At 40.1% G+C, this 19,949-nt stretch overlaps 1 protein-coding gene and 1 pseudogene across 1 annotated transcript; both read right to left on the reverse strand.

Moving 5' to 3' along the window:
- The window catches only part of LOC134568447 (zinc finger protein 850-like), a 466,353-nt pseudogene extending 447,779 nt beyond the window's left edge, over nucleotides 1-18,574 (reverse strand).
- Nucleotides 1,413-18,580, reverse strand: LOC134568459 (oocyte zinc finger protein XlCOF6.1-like). Its single transcript, XM_063427063.1, has 2 exons — nucleotides 18,515-18,580; nucleotides 1,413-2,979 (listed from the first exon to the last, which is right to left on the reverse strand). The coding sequence occupies exon 2, from the start codon at nucleotides 2,927-2,929 to the stop codon at nucleotides 1,616-1,618; it is 1,314 nt and encodes a 437-aa protein (XP_063283133.1). The 5' UTR covers nucleotides 2,930-2,979; nucleotides 18,515-18,580; the 3' UTR covers nucleotides 1,413-1,615.
- Nucleotides 18,581-19,949: the final 1,369 nt, after the last annotated feature.

Here is a 19,949-nt window from a genome sequence, read left to right on the forward strand (position 1 = left end):
AGCTTAGATCTGAGCGCACATTATGACTGAATGGCGCTCAGATCACTTACATACAGTTCAATCGCCATGGATGTTTACTAACACTCGTTGCAGGGAACAGTTTGACTTTTTCTTCAGTTATCTTCTTGTAATCTTCTTGCAGCAGAATCTTTTTAGTTATTCATTAAGACTTAAATCTTGCCCATGCTTTCTCCACCAGTAAATGTAGCAAATTAGCTGATCCTGAGATGTTTGTCACATCAGAGTTCCAATGATCAAATCAAATTGTCTTGCAGCCTTAAAATGTATATTTATTCAAACAATACACGGCATCTCAAAATAACATAAAATATTTGCACACATCTGTACCAATACAGCAATATGTATGCACTTAAGTTAATATCAATTTTTGATGTTAAGTATTGGTGATGAATAGCTATCTGCAAAAGGTATTACATGTCATCTAAGAATTCCGTTAATTAGGATAAGGTTATTTGATTATTTAAAATAAGTTTAAAAAGGGATGTGGCTTAATCACCATTCTGTCCAATCTATTATTAAAGTCATACGTTATAATAATGGTTACACTTGTTAATAATCAAAGTAATAAGACAATAGTATACACACTAACAACAGAATAATACATCTGCTAAATTGAAAGGGTCCCAGGTGTACCTCACTAACACCCAAAATAGTAAACAGTGAAACAAAAAAAGTGGAAACCACATCCAATAAGCATACACTATTAAGATACAACCTGGAGAGTAAAAACCAGAGCTGGAATATTCTATATAAGAATAATATTGAATCTAAAATAATGAAAAAATACAAATCATAGCATAATCCAGTATTATAATGGTGAGAAATGTGGTGCTAGTAGCAAACTCACAAACAAAAGTAGAAATCAGGCCTCTCACCCCCTTGGGGTATAGTGATCTTGATAGTAGATTCAAGCAATATGAATATCTTCAAAGGAATGGATAAAGAGAACCATACATGGCAAAGTATGTAAGGTATCTCCACTCATTACTAAGTCCCTGCAAACCAGCACGAATTTTGGACTCTTATTCAGGAGTTTGTTATAGACAGAACTTTTGGACATTTTCTTTTTTCTGATCTATATGATTTTTATTTTTTACATACTAATGTACCCTTTTTAATTTTGAAGGGGAATATCTACTTAGCGCTGAAACTTATATGCCAATTTGTTTTTTAGAATTTGGGAAAATTATTTTCGTTTTAGCAGCTATTATTGTCTGAGTACCAGAAGGTACTATATTCTTTGTATTATTTAAGCTATATATTGACTTTATACACAAGTCCTTTATTTTATTTTATTTTCATATTGCGCTCTCTTTTCAAGTATTATTGAATATTATTCTTATATAGAATATTCCAGCTCTGGTTTTTACTCTCCAGGTTGTATGCTTATTGGATGTGGTTTCCACTTTTTTGTTTCATCATACGTACGTTGACTGCTACTATCACAGTTACTACGTACAGTGTCAGCATGATCAAAATTCACAATACAAGATATTTTATTTCTATGTTAAGGCGTGGATGCCTTATACAATTTTAGAGACTCATCACCTGTGTGAGATCTCTGATGTCTATCAAGATTAGTTTTAACGAAAAATCATTTTCCCCATTCAGAACATGAGAACGGTTTCTTTCCTGTGTGAGTTCTCTGATGACGGACAAGATGTGAATGTTGTCGAAAACATTTTCCACATTCAGAACATGAGAACGGTTTCTCTCCTGTGTGAGTTCTCTGATGACTGACAAGATTTGAATGTTGTCGAAAACATTTTCCACATTCAGAACATGAGAACGGTTTCTCTCCTGTGTGAGTTATTTGATGATGAACAAGTTTTGATTTAGTGATAAAACATTTTCCACATTCAGAACATGAGAACGGTTTCTCTCCTGTGTGAGTTCTCTGATGACGGACAAGATGTGAATGTCGTTGAAAACATTTTCCACATTCAGAACATGAGAACGGTTTCTCTCCTGTGTGAGTTCTCTGATGACTGACAAGATTTGAATGTTGTCGAAAACATTTTCCACATTCAGAACATGAGAACGGTTTCTCTCCTGTGTGAGTTCTTTGATGACTGACAAGAACTGCTTTAGTTACAAAACATTTTCCACATTCAGAACATGAGAATGGTTTCTCTCCTGTGTGAGTTCTTTGATGATCTACAAACATTGATTTTCTATGAAAACATTTTCCACATTCAGAACATGAGAATGGTTTCTCTCCTGTGTGAGTTCTCTGATGACGGACCAGAGTTGAATGTTGTCGAAAACATTTTCCACATTCAGAACATGAGAACGGTTTCTCTCCTGTGTGAGTTCTCTGATGACTGACAAGATTTGAATGTTGCCGAAAACATTTTCCACATTCAGAACATGAGAATGGTTTCTCTCCTGTGTGAGCTCTCCGATGTCTGGCAAGATTTGAATCATGCCGAAAACATTTTCCACATTTAGAACATGAGAATGGTTTCACTCCTGTGTGAGTTCTCTGATGAAAGACAAGAGATGTAAGTTGCCGAAAAAATTTTCCACATTCAGAACATGAGAATGGTTTCTCTCCTGTGTGTGTTCTCTGATGACTGACAAGAACTGCTTTAGTTACAAAACATTTTCCACATTCAGAACATGAGAATGGTTTCTCTCCTGTGTGAGTTCTCTGATGACTTAAAAGAGTTGAATGTTGCCCAAAACATTTTCCACATTCAGAACATGAGAATGGTTTCTCTCCGGTGTGAGTTCTCTGATGACTTAAAAGAGTTGAATGTTGCCCAAAACATTTTCCACATTCAGAACATGAGAATGGTTTGGGGTTTATGTTTACTATCGCCTTTGAGAACATATAGGAATCTGAGAAAATGCTTGATTTTTCAGAGTTAAAGTCCTTGGTTCTGTTATTAAAAGATTTCTTCATAGCATTGCTTCGTATATTTCTTTCAGTAAAACCTCTCCTGACAAATACTCCTGAAAGAAATATACTGGGAATTAAAGGAAATCGGTCACTAGAAATTATTGTTTGCCATACTTAGAAAAAATAAAAAAAATTATTTTAATAGATAAGAAATACAACCATAAGGTGTCAGTGACTGAGAAGAAATTAAAGCGGCACTGTCATGCCGAACTTACCTTTCTCCAATCAATTCCTCTTCTCTCCCTCTGTCAGGATCTGTTATTCATGTCTTCCGGTCTGCTCTAGTTTTCTTTAAAGGAACACTATAGTCACCTAAATTACTTTAGCTAAATAAAGCAGTTTTAGTGTACAGATCATTCCCCTGCAATTTCACTGCTCAATTCACTGTCATTTAGGAGTTAAATCACTTTGTTTCTGTTTATGCAGCCCTAGCCACACCTCCCCTGGCTATGATTGACAGAGCCTGCTTGAAAAAAAAACTGGTTTCACTTTCAAACAGATGTAATTTACCTTAAATAATTGTATCTCAATCTCTAAATTGAACTTTAATCACATGCAGGGTCTAGCAAGCTATTAACATTAGCACGGGATAAGAAAATCTTGATTAAACAGAACTTGCAATAAAGAAAGCCTAAATAGGGCTCTCTTTACAGGAAGTGTTTATGGAAGGCTGTGCAAGTCACATGCAGAGAGGTGTGACTAGGGTTCATAAACAAAGGGATTTAACTCCTAAATGGCAGAGGATTGAGCAGTGAGGCTGCAGGGGCATGTTCTATACACCAAAACTGCTTCATTAAGCTAAAGTTGTTCAGGTGACTATAGTGTCCCTTTAAAACATATGACAAATTCCACTTGCCTTGTGGAAGTTTCCTACACCATGACCAGCGGAGGAACAAAGTGTGCTTTATTTCTGGTGGTCAGATAAATTTTCCCATAATTCTTAGCTTTCCTCCCTGTTCCTACCATGCTTCCTATCAGTATTGCCGAACGTCCTGTCACCAAGACAGAACGCCGGCAAAACTGCCAAATTGCGTCCTAACAGAATGAGAACAGTTTCTCCATTTGTATTAAAATGCAATTCGAAACTTTGTTCATATCGGAATTTCATTCGAATTATTGAAACTCCAATCCTATTAATTGCCGCGGCTGCATCTTGCAGTAGCTTAGTAGATAGCTCCCTAATACCGTGGGAATTAGGGAGCTATCTACCAAAAGGCTGAAAGACCTTGTAACAAAAAAAACTGTTTTATCCTTATAATTGCTGCATGGAACTGTGAACAAAGACTGTTTTATTTAGCATTCCCTCGAAAGGACTGATCGTGCATTTGGCTATACTGTTCGTATACAGAATTTTCTGTTGAACGACCGACCACCCAGAGTAGGAGTGTGGCACCAATTTACCCCGTTGACCTGTGGAAAACAGCAAACACCTTAACATTCTAATGGATCAACAGGGTGGTCGGCATTTGTTTATGCATTTTGTCTAGTCGAACGCACTCAGCGGTGTTTGGTCGGCGACCGCGTGGAACTGATTTTTTCCACGAACACCGCTGAACTTCTACCTTCTGTGCTTTCAACTAGAACCCTACGAACAAGGCGCTAATTCGTGAACGTATACATCCGAACAATCTGCGTTCAATGATGGGAAGTACGAACGGTTCCGTTTGTGCATTTTACACATATTACAAAGGGAAAATAGACCGACTGCAGAGATTGAAATTGTGGAACTATTTTTGGCAGAGAAACATGCGAACAGTCGTTCACATCCACATTTTGACTAACTCCCGAAACCCTTGTCCAATTCGTGCCATTTTTGGATATATTGTTCCCCTGAATGTATTGGTTATGATATGTAACTTTTGTTAAAACCCCAGGCATATTTTTAAAGTTATGAAAAATTTGGAAATTATTTTCAGCTTGGAGATAATTGAACTGATACGATTAACTCAATTATCTCCTAAGCAGAGGGGAGGAATGTCTTGTAATTAATGGGTGTACTTTTACTGTGATATTGTAACTGATTGGCTGCTGTACTTTCATTGTTGGTGCCCCACCAGGTCCAGTGGATGGCAACATTACTGTAAAAACCTGCATAAAAGCAGCTGCTGTGTGGTCATTAAATCAGTTTTACTTCACCCTTCAAAACGTAGCCTCGTCTCGTTATTAAAAGGTAACCTGCTCAGCATAATCACTAGCTCTTTTAAGAGCTCTGCTTTTCTCTCTATTCTGATCCAGCAGATGGGATATCGCAACTCTACTACAACACAGCGTCTTGACGGGTGAAGGACGTCTCCAACGGCTGATACCCCTCTACAACCTGGGTAGCCGTTACAGACCTAAATTGGTCTTTCAGCCAAATTTACGAATACTAAGTAAAGATGACTTAGTATTAAGTAAATTCTGCCCCTACTCGCTATATTGCGAGTAGGGGCATGCCTAGTAAACAGTGAGCAGCCAGTGGTGGGGAGGCTATTGTCCTCCCCCCGAGCGGCAGGTGGGGCCCTAAATATCCTCCACCACTCCCCACCCTACAGCAGTGGGTGGGGGTCCTAAATTAGAATGTGGGGGTGGGACCTACTGTCCACCCCCTGGCCCCCACCCCTACGTGGCGGGTGGGGGCCCTAAATAACAATAAGGGGGGGGACCTATTGTCCTCCCTCCCAGCCCCCATCCCTGAGCCATGAGTTGGTGCCCTAAATAACAATAAAGGGGGGACCTATTGTCCTCCACCCTGGCCCCCACCACTGAGCGGCAGATGGGAGCCCTAAATGAAAATTCCCCCCCACAAGGTGACTATGGTTCTCCAAGCCTGTAGTCTTCCCACCCAAATAAAAAACTATCCCCTACCTACCCCAGTCAACCTTAAAATATTGAGGGGCGGGGCCTAACGAACAAGCTGAACAGTCGCAAGATAGATGGGCTCCTGCTCTAAAAGCCGATTACCGGTGAATACTCAAAATAATCGAGACTCTACACGAACCAGGGCGCAAAACCTGGGTCCAGGACACCCTGGAGACCATCCTGATACTTTATCCGAGTGAGTTCGGTGATCAGAGACCCGAAGTGGCACAGCACGGCCTGCTTGTGACAGAGCTGGGGAGAGACGGCCGCTCTCCTCGCCCTTACTGCGGGGGTGTGAAACCACTGAAACTCTACCCGTTCCACCCCCGGACCGGCGGGGTTTAACCCGGTCCGCTTCTAAGAGGCGACCTACCTGTAAAAAAAAAAAATCGAATAATAGTGCTGGGCGAGCAGAACATGCGGGCAGAGCCAAGCAAAATGGCGGACGCCACGTGCAATCTCAAGCACCACAGAGAACAGCCTGACTTGCTGACCAGGATAAACGACCTATTTAACGCCTTCTGGGGAAAATTAGCACTTAGGGAGCAGCAGGCTAAAAGACACAAACAGGAGGAACACTTACCAAAGGTGCAGCCGACACAATCCCTTCACGGGTGCGCACACCCTCGAACACAGAGGGCCCAGCCATGGCGCCGAAGACCCCACTCGGGCATACAAGCTCACAGGCCGAAACCCAATGCTGGCTAAGTTCCAACACAAGGAAAATCCGAACCCACCTAAATCCAGAGAACCGCAGCAAATCCAGAGAAGTACAGCTACTCCTGCCCCTGAATACAGGGCAAGCCAAGACTTGGATGGCGCAAAGCACCCAGCGCGGGTCTCAGGACCACCCAGACAGCCCCGACGAGCCTCACAATGCCCGCTCCTCATCCACACTAAACCTGTGGGTCCTGAACCTGGCAAAGACACACTCCGGGCTGGTAATACCGAGACAGCGGGCCGGGAGGGCCCTTCAAGTAAAGCTCACTGATAAAAGTTCCCAGGGACTGTACTAGGCTGCTGTACTGAGGGGATCGGCTGAGCGTAGGCACACGAACGGAGCCTGCCAGGCATACACCTCGCTACAACTGGACTCCCTCACCACACCTCATAACACAAGACCTGCATTTATATGTTAGATTAGTGTACAGTAATAGCATAACGGCATCCTCTTTAGCAGGAAAAGCAATGTTATATGTTTTGCTGCCTTTGTTTGTTTCTTTAAAGTGAGAATTTATTCTGAGCTCCATATGTTGTGTATTAAGCGCCGAGTAACATACTAACGCTCACCTCCTTAGCAAGTACACCTAAGCAAGAATTTCCCTATAACCCTGACACCACAGCATTGATGACCATAACTTGTGGCACAGATCAAATATTTTTTATGGCACTATGTCCTATCTAAGTGTGTACCTCTCTTGTCCTGATAACAGACCGGGAGAAGGTGCCTGAAAAGCAATATCAATGAAGATACAAACATAACTGCTCACCCAAGCAATGTTAATACTGTACGCCTGCATGGAAATGCTCTAACCTCTAGACCTAATCTTACGTTATTTAATTTTACATGCTCTATTATTGTTGCCTTGTCAGATTAACGCATCAATCTATACCATATTAAAAAATGTGCACTGTTCAATCATTAAAATAGTGAGGGAGAAATAAGATAACTAACTTGTAAAGAAAAATAAAACTTACCATTTGATGTCTTCTTTTTTCAAAAATCTTAATTTTTCTTAAATCTTCATTTTTCAGCCCCAAAAAAGGCCAAATAAAAAAAACATCATACCTGTCGAACTTAAAATAAAGTAAAAAAAAACGGGCGCAAAAAAAAAAACCTGACGCTAATTTTTTTTATCCATCTTCACCCATGGAGGGCAAAGCGCAGACTCAGCTCCGCAGGGCGGGGAAAGGCTTATAAAGCCTTGCCCGCCCTGCAATTAGGCTAAGAACACTCTGATTCACTCTGGTTTGTTTAAGCCAATCAGAGTGCTCTTTGGAATTTTCCCATGCTGTGTAAAATGACAAAGAACTTGTGGAGCTCAGTCTGCGCCGTGCCCTCCATGGGTGAAGATGGATTAATTTTTTTTAGCGTCAGGTTATTTCTTTTTCTTCAGGTGTTTTTTTTATTTTTTGCACTCGGGTTTATTTTATTTTAAGTTCGACGGGTATGATGGTTTTTTAATTGGCCTTTTTGGGGGCTGAAAATTTAAGATTTTAGAAAAAACTGCAATTTTACTCACCATAAATTCCTTTTTCCTTAATATAGTGGCAGTACAATAGGGATGTACTCTTCCCATAGGCAAGCATCTGAAAGAAATCATCAATTAACATAAAAAGTTCCTCCCTCTACCAGGTATAAGAGACCCGAGACCCTGCAGCCTTAGGACCTCAGTACGTGTCAAGAAAACCACAGCGGAACCACAAAAACCTCAAAAAAAACTTTTTATTAATTAGATAAAGGGAGGGTGTGCTGTACTGCCACCATATTAAGGAAAAAGGAATTTACGGTGAGTAAAATTGCAGTTTTTCCTGGCATATGGTGGCAGTACAATAGGGATATATCGAGATCCCAAGTAAGGGCGGGAATTAGGCCAAAACAGCTTGTAACACCTTGTGCCCGAAATCAGCGTCAAAGGCAGAGAATACGTCTAGTCTGTAATGCTTCACAAAGGTGTTGAAAGAAGACCAGGTAGCTGCTTTACATATCTCTTCCGGAGATGCACATGCTTTTTCGGCCCAAGTCGTAGCCATGGCTCTAGTGGAATATGCTTTCAAGGAAGTAGGCATAGGAAGGTTCGATGAAGAATAAGCCAACTTTATAACCTCTACCAGCCATCTTGCCAACGTGGCTTTGGACACTACATGACTAGTGATGTACCAAACTGTTCGCCGGCGAATAGTTCCCGGCGAACTTAGCGTGTTCGCCACGGCGGGGGCGTACACATGCGCGGTTCGAGCCCCCTATTCGTCATCATTGAGCAAACTTTTACCCTGTGCCTCTCGGTCAGCAGCACTCCCTCCCTTCCACACCCTCCCACCTCCCTCCCAGCATCCATTTTCGATTCATTCTGAAGCTGCATGCTTAGTGAGAGGAGGGAAAGTTTAGCTGCTGCTGATTAGATAGGGAAATTGATAGCTAGGCTAGGGTATTCAGTGTCCACTACAATCCTGAAGGACTCATCTAATCTCTGCTGTAAGGACAGCACCCCAAAAAGCCCTTTTTTTTTTTTCTGTGTAATGTAATTGCAGGTGCCTGCCTGCCAGCTTCTGTGTGAGGCTCACAGTGGATACTGTGCCCACTTGCCCAGTGCCACCACTCATATCTGTTTTTACAATAGCTTAAGCTTTAGAATTAAAAAATATATATATTTTTTTCACTGTAATAGAAGAGCAGTTGCCTGCCTGCCATCTTCTGTGTCAGGCTGTATGCTGTGCCCATTTGCACAGTCAGTGCCACCACTCATATCTGTTGTGACAATAGCTTAAGCTTTAGATTTAAAAAAAATATATTTTTTTTTTCACTGTAATAGAAGAGCAGTTGCCTGCCTGCCATCTTCTGTGTCAGGCTGTATGATGTGCCCATTTGCACAGTCAGTGCCACCACTCATATCTGTTGTGACAATAGCTTACGCTTTAGATTTTAAAAAATATATTTTTTTTTTCACTGTAATAGAAGAGCAGTTAGTTGTCTGCAAGTGTCTGGGTGTCAGGCCTCCTTCAGCGTGTGCTCTGCAGACCTGTGCCAGCGTACTTTGACAGTTGCCACTCATATCTGGTGTCTCTGTAGCGTGCTTTTACAAATAAAAAAGGTTTCCAGTGTAAGCTAATAGCAGCCAGTCAGTGTCCTTCAAGCGGCTGTGTCAGGCCTTCCTTCAGCGTGTGCTCTGCAGAACTGTTCCAGTGCACATTGCCACTCATATCTGGTGTCTCTATAGTGTGCTTTTACAAAGAAAAAAGGTTTCCAGTGTAAGCTACCGTATATACTCGAGTATAAGACGAGTTTTTCAGCACATTTTTTGTGCTGAAAAACACTCACTCGTCTTATACTCGAGTCAGTTGTCTGTATTATGGCAATTTTCATTGCCATAATACAGACAAGGACCGGGGGCTGTCAGGAAGCTGTAACTTACCTTCACCGCAGCTCCTGTCAGCTCCCTTCTCTCTCCTCCGTCCGTGCAGCTCCCAGGTCAGCTTCCTCTGCAACTCTCGCGAGAGCCGCGGGGTCAGAGCGTTGCCACGGGTTACCGTGGCAACGCTCCGCGCGGCCGCGACAGTTGCAGAGGGAGCTGACCTGGGAGCTGCACGGACGGAGGAGAGAGAAGGGAGCTGACAGGAGCTGCGGTGAAGGTAAGTTACAGCTTCCTGACAGCCCCCCTCCTACAGCCCATCCACTGGACCACCAGGGAGTGAGAGCCCCCCTCCCTGGCCAGCTAACAAGCAGGGAGGGGGGACGAAAAAATAAATAAAAAAAATAATAATAAAATAAAAAAATAATAATAAAAAAAATAAAAAAAAATATTACAATAATAATTAAATAATAATAATTAATAAAATGCCCACCCCCACCAATGCTCTGCACACACACACACACACTGCACTCACACTGCATTCATACACACACTGCACTCATTATATACACACTGCATTCATATACACACTGCATACACACTGCACTCATACATACACACTGCACTCATACATACACACTGCACTCATACATACACACTGCACTCATACATACACACTGCACTCATACATACACACTGCACTCATACATACACACTGCACTGCATTCATTATATACACTGCACTCATATACACACACTGCACTGCATTCATTATATACACTGCACTCATACACACACTGCACTCATACACACACACTGCACTCATACACACACACTGCACTCATACACACACTGCACTCATACACACACTGCACTCCATTCATTATATACACACTGCATTCATACATACACACTGCACTCATTATATACACACTGCACTCATTATATACACACTGCACTGCATTCATTATACACACACTGCACTGCATTCATTATACACACACTGCACTCATATACACACACTGCACTCCATTCATTATATACACACTGCATTCATATACACACTGCATTCATATACACACTGCATTCATATACACACTGCATTCATACACACACACACACTGGATTCATTATATACACACTGTAAATAAATATTCAGTTAATATAACTTTTTTAGGATCTAATTTTATTTAGAAATTTACCAGTAGCTGCTGCATTTTCCACCCTAGTCTTATACTCGAGTCAATAAGTTTTCCCAGTTTTTTGGGGTAAAATTAGGGGCCTCGGCTTATATTCGGGTCGGCTTATACTCGAGTATATACGGTAATAGCAGCCAGTCAGTGTCCTTCAAGCGGCTCTGTCAGGCCTACAGTGTGTGCTCTGCAGAACTGTTCCAGTGCACATTGCCAATCATATCTGGTATCTCTAAAGCGTGCTTTTACAAAGAAAAAAGGTTTCCAGTGTAAGCTTTTAGCAGCCAGTCAGTGTCCTTCAAGCGGCTCTGTCCAAAGAAATTCACGAAAAAAATTATCAGTTTTTCTATATGTAGAGGAGCGTTCTAAGTAGATTTTAAGTGACCTTCCTAAATCCAGTAGGTTCCAATCAAATTCCCAATCCGGCTCAGCTGGACTAATGAAGGAAGGCAGACAAATAGGTTGGTTGATAACTTTGGAGGAGATGACTTTTGGAAGAAATGAAGGCTTAGGGAACAGAACCACTTTATCTGGATAAAACTTAGTAAAGCCAGGCGAAGAGGACAGCGCCTGCAGTTCCCCAATTCTCTTAGCTGAAGTAATTTCTACTAAACACACGGATTTTAGGGACACATTCGTCAAAGAGGCGTTTTCTAGCGGCTCAAAAGGTTGAGAACAAAGAAATTTCAAAACTAAGGACAAATCCCAAGAGGGAAACCAGACTTTTATAGGAGGCCTTAAAATCCTCACGGCTTTAAAAAATCATCTAATGAGAGGATTAGAAGCCCAATTATTTACCAAAAAATGACTCAGAGCAGAAACTTGGACCTTGAGGGTAGACCGACTAAAACCCTGTTCAAGACCATCTTGCAAAGAATGAAGGATTGTGTCAGCAGACGGATGGAATCTAATGCAATCTTTAGTAATGCACCAGTGAAGAAATCTTGTCCAAATCTTCAAGTATATAGAAGAGGTAGAGCTCTTAGTGGAGTTTAAAAGCAATTGAAACATCTCTCTCTTTCTTAATACCCTTATGATGCAGAATCAGCCTTGCAGCAGCCAAGCTGTCAATTTGAACATCTCCAATACTTCCACTGGGACATCCGCGTTTTCCAGAAGATCCGGCGTAACCGGAAGAGTCCAGTACTTTAAAGTCATATTCCTCAAACCCGAGAACCAGCTGCGATTTGGCCTGCACGGCAGTATGGCCAGGAGACGTGCCTGATCCGATGAACCCTTGTGTAGAATTCTCAGTATTAAGCTTACCGGGGGAAAAATGTAAGCAAGGGGAAATTCCCACCGGATTGAAAGACCGTCTGTTACCAGAGGCCTGTCTACCCTGAAAAGGGAGGCAAACGATCTTACTTTTGCATTGGATCTTCTTGCCATAAGGTCTATAACTGGAAGGCCGAATATCCCCACCAGCTGAGCAAAGACTACTTGATTGAGCGACCACTCGTTCTGGGACCATTTTCATCTGCTCAAATCTACTGCAACAATGTTGTCTACCCCCCGAATGTGAACGGCTGAAATGTCTTCCAGATGGTACTGAGCCCAGGACATAATTCGAGAGCAAAGAAGATACTTCGAACTGTTGAAGGGCGTAGAAGACTGCTAGCATTTCTCTGAAATTTGACGATTCCTTTGTTTCATATTTTGACCAAACACCCTGTCTTAAGTGATAACCTAGGTGAGCTCCCCAACCTGTTTTTGATGCGTCTGTTGAAATAACTACCCAGGATCTTAGGTGAAAGGACCGGCCTTTTGTAACAAATTTTTCCTGCAGCCACCAAGAGATTCTTTCTTTTGTATGATTTGATATACACATGATTGCATCCAAGTCTTCTTCCTTTTTCGACCACTGCGTAAGTATTTCCTATTGCAAGGGCCTTGATTCCGCTCTGGCCCATTTTACTGCTGGAATCGTAGAGGTCAGATGACCCAAAACCTGCATGGCTTTTCTTACGGAACAATCTGATACCTGAAGAAGTTTCATTATCAACCTCTTTATTTTTGTCTTCTTCTTGCTTGAAAGATGAATTGACAGGGTATCTGACTTGATCAAAAACCCTAAAAATAAGATGTGACTTTTCTAGATTTATAATCCACCCATGTTCTTCCAGGGTTTTTAGAGTGTAGGCCACATCTGAATTCAGCGTGGTTCTTGTATCTGCTTTTATCCACCAGTCATCCAAATAGGGTATGATTGTGATACCTTGTAGCCTTAGAAGTGCAGTGATTGGCGTGAGGATCTTTGTAAAAATCCTGGGTGCTGAGGCTAGACCGAACGGGAGAGCCCTGAACTGGAAATGATGGATACTCTTTCCTTTCTTTATAGCAAACCTGAGGTATCTTCTTGAGCTCACATCCATAGGAACATGCAGATAGGCATCCTTTAGATCCAAGGTGGCCATAAAATCTCCTCTTCGAAGGATATGAGTGACAGACTATTGTTTCCATTCGGAAATGTTGATAAGAAACGAGTTTGTTTAGGGATTTTAGATCTAAAATTGGTCGAAAAGACATGTCTGGTTTTGGAACAAGGAACAAGCGGGATAAACTTCAGAATTTGGAACCCTTTCTATAACACCTTTTCTTAAGAGGGAAACAGTGGCGGTAAAAAGGGCTTGTTTTTTTAATTTTGACTGGTAGGAGGAGACAAGGAATTTCGACCTTGGAGAATCCAAGAATTCTATTCGGTAACCATTTTGGATTATATTCAAAACCCATGGATTTGTAGTTGTTTCTCTCCATTTGTGAACAAAACTCTGTAACCTTCCTCCTACTTTGATGGCGTCAGAAACGGTTGTTTCTGTCAGATTTGTCTTTTTGAGTGTCAAACTTCTGATCTCTTTTGTTGACGAAAACCCCTGGGTTTGTCTTGAAAACCCCTCCGGTGCCTGAATTGGAATTTCTGTACCTGGGCTTCCAGGAATACTTTCTGTCATGGGGCAAGGCCTTCTTAGTTTCTGACATTTGTCGTACCAATTCTTCTAGGGGAGACCGAAACAACTTTTTCTTCTCCAAGGGAAGTTCACATAATGCAGCTTTTGAAGCAGTGTCTGCTGCCCAAGCCTTAAGCCACAGTGCCCTTCAGGTTACAGATGACAAACCCATGATACGAGCTGATAGTTTAATCACCTCCGCAACAATATCCATAAGATATTCATTTGACAACCTCAAATTTTGGAATAGGAGGGACAGGCCTTTTTCCTGGGTATCACCCAGACCTTCTTCCAAGGTATTCAACCAAAGATTCTGATCTCTTGCCACTGAAGCCCCGGCTAATGCAGCTTTTGCCTGAAAACCTGCTGCCTGATAAGCCCATCTGCTGGAAGCTTCAGCTCTCTTATCCATAGGGTCTTTCAGACCCGAAATCTCCCCAATAGGTAAAGTAGTTTTTTTAGACAATTGCGCAACTTGTACATCAACTACTGGAAAATCTTCCCATTTATCATCCTCCTGTATTTTAACAATACTTTTAAAATGACTGGAGACAAAGGCCCTTTTCTCTGGGTTCTTCCATTCCCTGAAAATTAAATCCAGCATCTTTTGTTGGATTGGAAGAAATTTACTCCTGGTTTTATCAGCAAGGACCATAGTAACCTCTTTTATAAATTTCCTCAGCTCGTCACGAGGAAACCCCACTTCATTATCGGAAGATTCACTAGAAGATTCTGAATCTGAAAAGGAACATTCCCTAGAAGAGAGTTCTGAACCAGATGGTGTCCTCTTCCTTTTAGCTCTCTGCTTATTAGTTATAACAGGAGAAGTCTGAGCTGTTTCTTTAAAAGACTCAAAGGTCTGGGCTAGATTATCCTGAAACCAAGACAAAAAAGACTTCATTTCTTGTTGCTTGGATTTTTCTAGCGATAATTACAGATTTTCCTTTTGAACCCATCTGGCAAAGGAGTGGAGCATTCACTACAACAGATATGTTTAGACTTGGAACTGGCTTTTTTAGAAACAGGAGTAGGAACCTTGTCTTTATCCATATTGTCCGTAGAAACAGGGCTAGACATATCTGTAATACACAAAATTTAAACAATATTTGAATTCGACTTACATCAATCTATCTAGAAAGTTTTAAAGGATAGAAGCCATCAGGATCCTACCTCTAAAACCTCTGACCCGTGTGGGGGGGCTGGTGACACGGGAGATCCTCAATGCCAAGCATCCATGCTGACAGACAGATCTGCACAGCATTATAGGCAGCTTATTTCAAATTTGACGCCATTTTTTGGGGAGTTCAGACCGCGCATGCGCGATATCGCAGTCGGAACTCCGGTGGAACGCAAAACCACCCGGGCGTGCGTTCCACCGCTGTGCGCATGCTCCTCCGACGGACAGGGATTCGCTGCCCTAAAGGACCGCCTCCTTGCTTAGCCGGTGACCTCACGCGGCATAAAAGCAGGCTTTCATACCTGCCTCCGTAACTGCAGTATGTCCAATGGCCATTCAGCACTCCACCCGGGAGGCTATCAGGCCGGATCCCCCTGGCAGCAACCCATGTGCCTCACCACTGCTCTCCATCTTCCAGATGCCGACCGTTCCTGTTGGAACAAGATAGAGAACTGAGGTCCTAAGGCTGCAGGTGCAAAGGATGGATGGATTAGGCTCTCACTATATGAAACAATAGGCTGCAGTGGCAATACAAGGAACCCCAACTTTGTAGAAAAGTAGCGTGAGAAAGAGGAAGAGGAAGGAGACCGCGCCTTAAATATAAAGAACTATATAAATATACAAAATGTATACGTACACAATAGTAGGAGTAATGGTTCTCATACAGTATGACCTCAAAAAGAAAAGAGCATACAAAAATAATAGTGCAGTATATCAGGTACAATAGATATGTGGATGTGTAGTTCAGATAATTTTTCACTCACATTTCCCAGAGCTAACTAAGAGCTCTGCTGTTAGTACGCCTGGACGGAACAATCTCCGTCTAAGGATATATATGAGGTAGTGGATGTCCCGATCGTCTCAGATGGAATTATATGTGGAGAGACAGGAGAATCCAGATAGTGCAATATATATTGATAAAAATGAATGAATAAAATAATATAACATCAGTACTCACATTTACTAGAGCAGAACTTGCTCTAGTTTCTATAGCGTAGGTGGTATAGTCCCCACCAGGGAGCAGGATGATAACCAGGAAGGAAAAAATAAAATTCAAATTTATATAAACGAAGGGAAAATTTATTTAACAAAAATTAAATAAAATAAATAAAAGTACTGTGTAAAAAGTCTTTTAAAGTCCACTTAACGCGTTTCACCTGTCAAAGAGGCTTCTTCAGAAGTGTGGATATGTCCTGGAAAAGTCTGTTGATATAGGGGATTCCTGAATGTTAATTCCGTCCTGGTGTGTGTTGATTGAAGTTTCCTGTTACTGTGACCATCGGTGAACCGCACGCGTCACACCGGAAGTGACGCAGAATAAAATCAACGAGGATTCCTATGCGTTCCACCAGTGGAACGCAAACGTTAACAAAATAGTAACGTTGCGTTCCGGTAGAGTTGGGTGGTGGAATGGATATAATTGTGCATACTTAGATAGAAAAACGAGGTAGGTATTGTACTCTATGGTCGTATGGAAAAAAGGCAGTAAATGACGCGCCGGAAGTGACGCGGTGCTGTTGAGACATGTGTGTCTAAGCTAATAAATACTAGATGGAATAAAAGAGAAATTAATAAAAGACTATAATTGTACAGAAAGGGTAATAAAGATGGGTATATAAGTAAAAGAAACACACATTGGTAGGAGTATAATCGAGTGAAATATACATGTCGCTCTGTATAATAATACTGAGTATCTATACGCTGATAATAAACATGTCACTCTGTATAATAATACTGAGTATCTATACACTGATAATAAACATGTCGGTCTATATAATAATACTGAGTATCTATACACTGATAAAAAACATGTCGCTCTGTATAATAATCCTGAGTATCTATACGCTGATAATAAACATGTCGCTCTGTATAATAATCCTGAGTATCCATACGCTGATAATAAACATGTCGCTCTGTATAATAATCCTGAGTATCTATACGCTGATAATAAACATGTCGCTCTGTAGAATAATACAGAGTATCTTTACGCTGATAATAAACATGTCACTATGTATAATAATACGGAGTATCTATACGCTGATAATAAACATGTCGCTCTGTAAAATAATACTGAGTATCTATACACGGATAATAAACATGTCGCTCTGTATAATAATACTGAGTATCTATACACTGATAATAAACATGTCGCTCTGTATAATAATCCTGAGTATCTATACGCTGATAATAAACATGTCGCTCTGTATAATAATACTGAGTATCTATACACTAATAAAAAACATGTCGCTCTGTATAATACGGGGTATCTATACGCTGATAATAAAACATGTTGCTCTGTATAATACAGAGTATGTATATGCTGATAATAAACATGTCGCTCTGTATAATAATACAGAGTATCTATACGCTGATAATAAACATGTCGCTCTGAATAATAATAATACTGAGTATCTATACGCTGATAATAAACATGTTGCTCTGTATAATAATACAGAGTATCTATTCGCTGATAATAAACATGTCGCTCTTTATAATAATAATGAGTATCTATACGCTGATAATAAACATGTCGCTCTGTATAATAATACTGAGTATCTATACACTGATAATAAACATGTCCCTCTGTAAAATAATACTGAGTATCTACACACTGATAATAAACATGTCACTCTGTATAATGATACTGAGTATCTATACACTGATAATAAACATGTTGCTCTGTATAATAATAATGAGTATCTATACGCTGATAATAAACATGTCACTCTGTATAATAATACTGAGTATCTATACACTGATAATAAACATGTCCCTCTGTATAATAATACTGAGTATCTACACACTGATAATAAACAATTCACTCTGTATAATAATACTGAGTATCTATACAGTGATAATAAACATGTCGCTCTGTATAATGATACTGAGTATCTATACACTGATAATAAACATGTCGCTCTGTATAATAATACTGAGTATCTATACGCTGATAATAAACATGTCACTCTATATAATAATACTGAGTATCTATACACTGATAATAAACATGTTGCTCTGTATAATAATCCTGAGTATCTATACAATGATAATAAACATGTCGCTCTGTATAATAATACTGAGTATTTATACACTGATAATAAACATGTCGCTCTGTATAATAATCCTGAGTATCTATACGCTGATAATAAACATGTCGCTCTGTATAATAATCCTGAGTATCTATACAATGATAATAAACATGTCGCTCTGTATAATAATACTGAGTATCTATACGCTTATAATAAACATGTCGCTCTGTATAATAATACTGAGTATCTATACGCTGATAATAAACATGTCGCTCTGTATAATGATACCGAGTACCTGTTATGTTTGATGATAGCTGACTTACAATAACATACCGTCTATTAATCAGCCAGGATTTATTGATCACAAGTCACATATTATGTTCGATCCCTTTGTTGATATAAACATTCCTGCTGTAACATACACCCAACATGGCCGAACTCCATACACACACTGGGAAGAGAGCACATCTAGGGGGTGTATCCATCCCAGCATGCCTTGCACACTTACTACAGGAGCTGGTTAGGGACAAACTATGCTTTGTGCAAAGTTCCCCTAGAGGGGACTGCTGGTATACACCACAGTATCCACATAATAATTCCGAGTATTTATAAACTAATAATAAATATGTCACCCTGTATAATAAAACCGGGTATCTATACACTGATAATAAACATGTCGCTCTTTATAATGATACTGAGTATCTATACGCTGATAATAAACATGTCACTATGTATAATAATACCGAGTATCTATACGCTGATAATAAACATGTCACTATGTATAATAATACCGAGTATCTATACGCTGATAATAAACATGTCACTATGTATAATAATACTGAATATCTACACAATGATAATAAACATGTCGCTCTATATAATAATACCGAGTATACGCTGATAATAAACATGTGGCTCTGTATAATAATTCCGAGTATCTATACACTGATAATAAACATGTCGCTCTGTATAATACGGAGTATCTATACGCTGATAATAAACATGTCGCTCTGTATAATAATACTGAGTATCTTTACGCTGATAATAAACATGTCGCTCTGTATAATAATACTGAGTATCTATACGCTGATAATAAACATGTCACTATGTATAATAATACGGAGTATCTATACGCTGATAATAAACATGTCGCTCTGTAAAATAATACTGAGTATCTATACACTTATAATAAACATGTCGCTCTGTATAATAATACTGAGTATCTATACACTGATAAAAAACATGTCGCTCTGTATAATAATCCTGAGTATCTATACGCTGATAATAAACATGTCGCTCTGTATAATAATCCTGAGTATCTATACACTGATAATAAACATGTCGCTCTGTATAATAATACCGAGTATCTATACACTGATAATAAACATGTCACTCTGTATAATGATACCGAGTATCTATACGCTGATAATAAACATGTGGCTCTGTATAATAATACTGAGTATCTATACGCTGATAATAAACATGTTGCTCTGTATAATAATACTAAGTATCTATACGCTGATAATAAACATGTCACTCTGTATAATAATTCTGAGTATCTATACACTGATAATAAACATGTCGCTCTGTATAATAATACCGAGTATCTATACACTGATAATAAACATGTCACTCTGTATAATGATACCGAGTATCTATACGCTGATAATAAACATGTGGCTCTGTATAATAATACTGAGTATCTATACGCTGATAATAAACATGTTGCTCTGTATAATAATACTGAGTATCTATACGCTGATAATAA

This window comes from Pelobates fuscus, chromosome 7, assembly GCF_036172605.1.
Source record: "Pelobates fuscus isolate aPelFus1 chromosome 7, aPelFus1.pri, whole genome shotgun sequence".
Taxonomy (NCBI): domain Eukaryota; kingdom Metazoa; phylum Chordata; class Amphibia; order Anura; family Pelobatidae; genus Pelobates; species Pelobates fuscus.

What these genes read in the sequence shown, in the direction of transcription:
- LOC134568459 (XM_063427063.1), bottom strand. Translation starts at nt 2,929, where the DNA reads ATGAAGAAATCTTTTAATAACAGAACCAAGGACTTTAACTCTGAAAAA.